Source organism: Aplysia californica, unplaced genomic scaffold (assembly GCF_000002075.1).
Source record: "Aplysia californica isolate F4 #8 unplaced genomic scaffold, AplCal3.0 scaffold00235, whole genome shotgun sequence".
Lineage (NCBI taxonomy): Eukaryota > Metazoa > Mollusca > Gastropoda > Aplysiida > Aplysiidae > Aplysia > Aplysia californica.
In genome coordinates, this window is record NW_004797505.1 from 945,443 (window position 1) to 953,183 (window position 7,741).

The 7,741-nt window shown below is 40.7% G+C and overlaps 1 protein-coding gene across 1 annotated transcript in view; it reads right to left on the reverse strand.

Annotated features, from left to right (window-relative positions):
- The window catches only part of LOC106011996 (SCY1-like protein 2), a gene marked incomplete at its 3' end in the record, with an annotated part of 70,783 nt that extends 63,147 nt beyond the window's left edge, over positions 1–7,636 (reverse strand). Inside the window, 1 exon segment of the mRNA XM_013083491.2 lies at positions 7,334–7,636. Coding sequence (XP_012938945.1) covers positions 7,334–7,480 — 147 coding nt within the window.
- Between the last annotated feature and the right edge of the window lie 105 nt (positions 7,637–7,741).

Here is a 7,741-nt window from a genome sequence, read left to right on the forward strand (position 1 = left end):
CGTCCAAAGTGGTTGCAATATTTCAACAATAACATACCTTGTAATGATTTGCTCGTTAATTTTTGTTTTGTAACTTTAGTTGTAATTATAAATGTTTTACGCCCTTATTGGCACAATTCAAATTATATCGGAGGCGGACTGCTTCGACCCTGCCTGTCAGGGCCAACCCGAGCTGTGAAGAATACAACATCCCCACAGTTAGACTGCGATACTTGACTGAACCCCCCCTCCCACCACCCAACTCAAACCAGACAAGAACAAGACAAAGCAAAAACAAATCATTAAAAACTAAACAAAGTCCTTTTCCCAGTTGGGAACCGAATCACATCTTCAGCGTTTGGCGGCGAGGGGCCTAAATGCTACACCAGACACACGGGTCCTTGAGCCCGACAACGTCGTAGCAGTGAGAAGAAACGATGATTATAAAATAATTTTCGTTTAGCCATTAGAAAGATTGGAGTAAACTTCCTGCCTTTCAAAATAAATCCTAGCTATGACAGTAAAGGCACGTGTCATGGCCCTGGTGGTTTAGGTCAAGCATTTTCCATTCATCTGATAGCTAAAAGGCTCATATGTCATGCTTCCCGAACGGCTCTTTTCCGACGCCACGACACCGCGGCAATAACCCACAAACAATAAATCTGCAAGACGGACGATGAAAAATAAAACAGAAATCTCTAGAACCATCAGTGACCCAGGGTTTCCCAATCGATCTTTTGCCATTTTCAGAACCAACGAGAAACGGCGTGCGGCAAATGATTTATGTGATCTCCGTCTCGCCAGGGCCTGTTAAAAACGCTTCTTTGACCTCAGCACCCGAGTGATTGATTCAGCACATTGCGTCCTGTCATATCGGTTCCAATATTTCAGCGGCCCACGAAAGGCCAATATAGTGGCTACTAATTGTGCTAGACCCCAGTTTCTGTCCCCAAAATGGGCACTTAACTAGGTGTCCTGCAAGGGCAACTGCGGAGAAAGTTGTTTACGAGATTGACGTCATCATTCTGTACGCTATCTGCTGGCAGTTAGGTTTTATTGCAACTATATGTCATCTTTTCCTGCTTTTTGGCAGCCACGTGTACACATAAACTTGGACCGTGCAAAGGCTGTGGCTGTCCTTGCCCTTCATTTGGTTACAAATTGAGTCAAATGACCCGCTCCATAGTGAACCGGAATTACGTCAGAGTGAGCGATCGAAGATATTGGTGTCACAAAGCGGTGGAATCAGGCGCTCATCAATTTTTGGGCATGCAGTTACTGCTGTCGTCTTAAAGCGTGGTCATTTTACTGCTTTCAATTCCCCCCCCCCCCTATCTATCATGAATAGAAGTCCCGATATTTGTGATTGAAGGAGGTCGACTAGTTTCAGAGGTAAAGTTAGCGAGAAAATGGATGTCAAAGTTTTGTGACTTCCATATCTTGAGAGTCTTTGAAACCTGAAATTTATATCATGTGTGCTTTTAATCAATGTTTTTCAATAAAATCTACACAGAAGTGTGTTTTTAAGTGTAATGGACATAAAAGGTGTTGAGTCAATACACAAATATTTTTTTTTTAAATTTCCAAACCGGTTACAAAAAAATGCCGGTTTCTTCGATTTCATTATTTTGTCAAGCGCCTGATTTCACCGTATAATACCAAGATCGCACCATGAAGCTGTGCCATCCTAAACCGTCCCTTAGACTCGTCAATTAATTCTGTATTAATATGAATAAAGACTGGGTGTTGTGCTGTAAGGCGACCTACATTCACTGGATATGAAAAGTTGACCTCACTATAGCATCATCTTTGTCATCTGCTGTGACTGTATGCAGCAGAGCGCTGCCAACAACTCGCTACCCAAGAATTACAAAGTTCTATCGGCTCAGTACCTAGTTTTGAGAAATTTGACGTTAAAAAACGTGAGATTCACAACATACCAAGCTTTTTCGAATACATTTCTTTGAATTCATTGAAAACGACTACGAATAATCTTACAATTTTCATGGAGCAGATAGAACATTTGTAATTCTAAAGTAGTGAACTACTTTTTTAACACAACGCAACAGTAAATTCATTGAGGGGTTGCTGCATGATGCCGACTGACGTCAAGGCACACAGTGTAAACTGTTAACAGCCGCATTTTTTGCAAGTTCTTTTAACTGAAACATGTCAGTTGTGAATAACGTTGGCTCTCCATCCCTTTTTCTCGAAGCGTTTCCCCCAAGTCTCTTTTATCTAATGCAGCTGATCTACTACGTCATCGAAACATTCTAGAAAATTTAGGAGGCGGGCTTTGACCCTGCCTGTTAGGGACAAACTGGGCTTAAAGGGATATAGCTTTCCAAAACAAAGACGATATTTGATAAAACTGTTCAGAACACCGTACCCTAACTCAAGTCTTCTGCGCGCCACTGTACAACAGTCGCTGGGTCTCTCACGAGCAACCTTTGCTATAACATAAGATCAGTTTCCCCACTATGACAATACTGCTAATTATCTCATATGGCACTATATTTGATTATAAATATTGTAAACATTGAGACAGCATTGTCAATATTCAGATGGCCCCATTGACACAATTTAATTAATTTAATTATTAGAAGACGGATCACCTGCAGCCTCAATACAGCACGCCAGCATCTCACAAGAAAACGCCAGATGCTAGATACAGTCACCCCCCCCCCTGACTTGCCCCATGCCCCATGAGAATCTAAGACATGCTTCTTGCATGCTGAGCCCAATCAAGATCATCAAGTGCCATACTTGCCACAGCCATCGGCGATCACGGCTCTCCATTCATTCATTTGCTCAGATGTTCTTATAAAACTATGTATTTTTTTGGTCCTTTGCCCATTTCTATGATATTGACGCCATCTGATGAGTTGATGATTGTGTCCAATAGTGTATTACGTACACATTGTTATAACATGTAAGGGTAACATATAGATGTTCAAGATAATTACAGATGCATGTGAAGGATCTTAGAGCAATGGTGATTTTAGAAATGACGGTAGTGGTGGTGATACGTAATGATGTGGGAAGTTGTTTGTATAAATAATTATTAAGAAGACATGCTTCTGCTTGTTGAGTTTTAAAAATGTTAGCATTAGTCTTATCTTCCTCTTCTCTGTTAAGTCACAAGGGTTGTGGGCACCCTCTATCCCGTTCCCTTCTGGAATCATCTTTAATGTCACCGTGAAATTCCGAAATGGTGGGCACAGTCTCTGCTAAGGTGACCTTGATAGTATTAGCCTCTTCTGCAGGCCAAGACAAATGAAGAGAGGACCTAATCAGGTAGACAGTGCAGTGGCAGGTATGTTGGGGATTTCGTAAGCGGGTTGTAGGTAGCAAGTTGACAACCAGCTTATAGACTTAACAATATACAGGGGTCATATTTTACTCGCTAACCATGTATCCCAGTTATTCCTTTCGAGTCTTATTCAAACATGAGGCTGGGGAGATTCCGACATAGGATCCTCGAACCCGAGTTGAGAGGGAACAATTTACACCCAATATTGTATCCCCTCCCCTCAGGGGGAGCGTTCGAAAAAGCTACATAATTATCCTGACTTTTCTTCGTCGTTCTCTAAATAAGTTGCTTTGGGTATTTCCCTGCCTCGTTTACCTTCAATTTTGCCAGTGAGAGCTAGATGTTCAAGGTCTTTATGCCTATTCAAGTGTCCTAGAAACAGAACCAGCTGTTTTTTTCTCCCCAGATTGTTTTTATCAGAGAGCAGCTCATGTGGGCTTCTTTAAGGAACAAACTTACGATAAAAAAGACAAAAATCTGACCCACCGCCCACAGTTGCATCTTCTTTCGATACGACACGGTATAAGAGGGTAGCAAAAGTAAAACGGTAAGCAATAAAACACACTTGTAACAGTTTGCGTTATTATTTACAGTTAATGACTTTGGGAAGTATACGTCACGAGTAATAGCAATACCTATTCACCGATTTGCCTAACGTGTTTTTCCGATTAACTTTGGCACTGTGACTCTTAAAACCTGGAAACTTTAAACCTTATTCAGGGTATTCACATTTAAAAGGGAAATGTTCCGTGCGGAGTTTCATTGGAGAATCGAAAAAGAGTTAGATGAATAACGTACGAGTTAGATTGTTAATCGATTCCACGCATTGGCACAATACTTAATGATTTCGCGAAATGCGAGCTTACTTCAATGGAATGTTCGTAACATTTTTTTTCTCAGGCATTCCACTTATGCCAAAAATGTTTTTAAAAATCGAAGTATCGGAGATATCTACGAAGGAATTTTGTTGCACGTTGAGTTCAGCAAAGCTAAATTACGCCAATGCACTATGCCTTGTTTTTATTTTATCACACACGCATAGAAAGACACTAACATTAACACACGCACACACGCACGCTCGAGCACGCGCACACAAACAAATACACGCACTTACAGACACAAAGAAGAAGAAGAAGAAGAATAAGAAAAAGAAGAAGAAGAAGAAGAAGAAGAAGAAGAAGAAGAAGAAGAAGAAGAAGAAGACAAAGAAGAAGAAGAAGAAGAAGAAGAAAAGGGGGCATAGTTATCAGTCTTACAGCATTTATTTCTGTCTTGGTGTTCAGTTTTAGTCAAAGTTTTACGGCATTCGCAATTCAATAAGGTCATATGAGTGCCAAAAATTAGAAGTGCTACAAGAGAATAACAAACATAAAAAAGGAGGAAGTATCAGGACAATAGATGTTTGATAGGAAAGAAAGAGCAAACCACGCCAGAGCACCCGCCAACCACTCACAGTTCTGTTTCAAAATATCTACCACCTCGACAAATACACACTCGCTAAGACTTGCTATTGTGGGAAACATGTCGTTTTTTTTTAAACCCAATCTTCGACACAACAAAACCGTCTCTGCAGCTGACTGCCTCGATCAAATTGTTTTGGGATATTGGCGGAGAGATGGAGATAGTCAATAAAACATTATCTTTCCCCACATGGGAATTGAACTCGGGTCCTTTGTGTCCGCTGTGTGTGTTGCAAAGCGCTTATCAATACACCACAGACGCCCCTAGGCTGGACGGAAAAGTTTTTCCTTGTCAATAAGAATAACAATAGCGTAAAGCAAATGCAATACTTGTGGCGGCTCAGAATCTATCATTGCCCAGATTACCTGTGTGTGTCTCGTATCCCTTTTGGTTGATCAGTAAAGGTCTAGCTGAATTCTCCCTTTAAAAAATTCTTAAAATGTGTCACGATACGGCGGGATCGGGCTCTAGTCAATTTTTGGGCATATGGAGTAATTGGTATCACCTTAAAACTTGTTAATTTGTGTTGCTTTTCATGAAAAAAAAGCTCGGTAATGTTGAATAGAAGTTGAGAGATTTGCAATTGATTGAGGTTGGGATTGCCTGGTGTCAGATGTAAAATAAGAGAGAAAATGGCCGCCAGAGGTTGGTAAATTCCAAAGCTTGAAGTGTCCTTAGAGTCTACAAATTTATATTTTGTTCGCCTTTGATCAACATTTTGAGACAAGCTCCACGTAGAAATGTATGTTTGAATGGACAAAGAAGGTCTGAGAAATGAAAATCGATAAAAGTTTCTTAACCTGTGAAAAAATATTCTCAGCACTAAGGGACCACTAGTGTGTTGATGTGCTTCTCTTGATGTGGGTGGCTAGAGGGGTGATCTGGTGTGGTCTGCTCCTTCTTTCCTGTAGAAAAAATCTATCGTCCCTATATCTCCTCCTTCTTGTTTGTGTCTGTTGCTCTCTTGTAATACCTCTATTCTTCAGCACATGCATGACCTAATTGTATTGCAAGTGCCTTAAAACGCTTAATAAAACTAAACTTTTTTTTACTTGAACAAAAACGATTCATACCCCTGGACTTTGTAATTTTCATGCCTTTTAAGGCTCTGTCAGCCGTCCCCATTAAACACTGATGTTGGTGGTGCAATGGTTAGGCTCTTCACCGTTGCACACAGGAGACGTAAGCTCGATTCCAAGACGGATACGTTTTTTTAAAAAATCGAGCATTTTCGTCTGTTAATCGGGTTTTCCCTAACTGGCAATGTTAAAGTACCGTGTTTTCCGAATAATCCAAGTTGTATTGATTGGGGCGTAAAATTTAGAATAAAAAAGTCAGCAGAAGACCCCCGCCTTATGGTCCAGCACATGTAAACTTACCTATATTTAATATGTCATCGAAAAATAACCAATTTTCACGTGCACATTCTAGAAATTCCTTCCAAATCATTGGGGGACAACTTATCAATAATACATTCTATTCAACAGTCATAGGTCAAATATTTTAAAATGTCTCCTGAACAAATGGTTCCTGTATCCAAGTATTATCAAAACGATGTTGCCAAGCCAACAGAGTACCAGCCATCAGTAGAAACGATGCTACGTGAGATTAAAAGATGAAGCGTTATTCACTGGAAATAGAACCATAACAATATACCCTAAAGGTCACAATCTCAGAGTGGATATCGATTATTATTTTGTTCTTCAAAGATCGAAAGAGCTGTCTCTCTAGCTTTCAAAAGTAGAGTCGGCAAAGATTTTTGACATTTTGTTTGCTAAATGTAACTAGCTTGAGCATCATAAAATAAATTACTACCGATTCCGTCGACAGTTAGTACTCAAGAGGTCGCTTTTTTATTTCTAATTGAAACGTTCCCAGTCATTATTTTGCTGACGTGCCATACGTTCCAACTAAACTTAACCAATAATCTTTTACATTAGCTGTACGTTCGCGTTAGTTAAGCTGACAACTGCTAAAACTTCGCTGACTTTTTGATGTGCTCATTATTTCAAGGGCAAAGGCCGGTCACAATGTTACCAGTCGTTGAGAGCAGCCTTCTTTCATATACATACACAAGTAGAAATTATACTTCACCGAGCCACAAACATGCACACATGGTATACATATACCATCATATACACAGGTAGCACGCAAGAAGCAATCTTCCAATCCCTTTCATGCTCAAAGAAAAACAAAGAATGAAGATAGATGAATAGATAGATAGATAAAAGGATAGATAGATAGATAGATAGATAGATGGATAGATAGATAGACAGATAGATAGATAGATAGATAGATAGATAGATAGATAGATAGATAGATAGAGAGACACATAGATAGATAGATAAAGAGACTCGCGTCACGACGGTCTTATGTAAGAGATGAACATTCATAAGCAAAAAGGAAAGAAAAAGACATCTTTAAGACACATTACCCCAACCCTTTCCCACTAGTCACAACACTCATAAAGCCAAACAAACAAACAAGCAAACAAACAAACAAACAAACAAACAGACAATCAAACAAACAAACACAAAAACAATCAACCAAACAAAGGAACAAATAAACAATAAGACTAACCTTTTTATCCTCAATGCGAACTGCGTCGTATATCTTCCATATCATCTCCACCCCCGCACTGCCCGTTTGCTTTCCGATAGTGAAGTGCTTGGTGATGGGGTTCACATCGGACCCCATGGAATGTTTAAGCATCGAGAACATGTCCATTGTGCAGGACCAAGGCCTACATCGCTGGCGCCAGCGTCTGTCCTCTCCCTCTTCCTCCTCCTCCCTCACCTCAACCTCCGCGTATTCTCTCGTCCTACCCCAGCCGCCACTTTTACCTCCTCCTCCTCCTCCTCCTCGGCCTCCTCCTCCTGTTCCTCTCCCACCTCCTCCACTGATACTTCCTACTCCTGCTCCTCCTCGAATCCCCTTCCTCCCGCCGCCACCTCCTCCTCCTCCACCTCCTCCTCCTCCCCCCCCCCC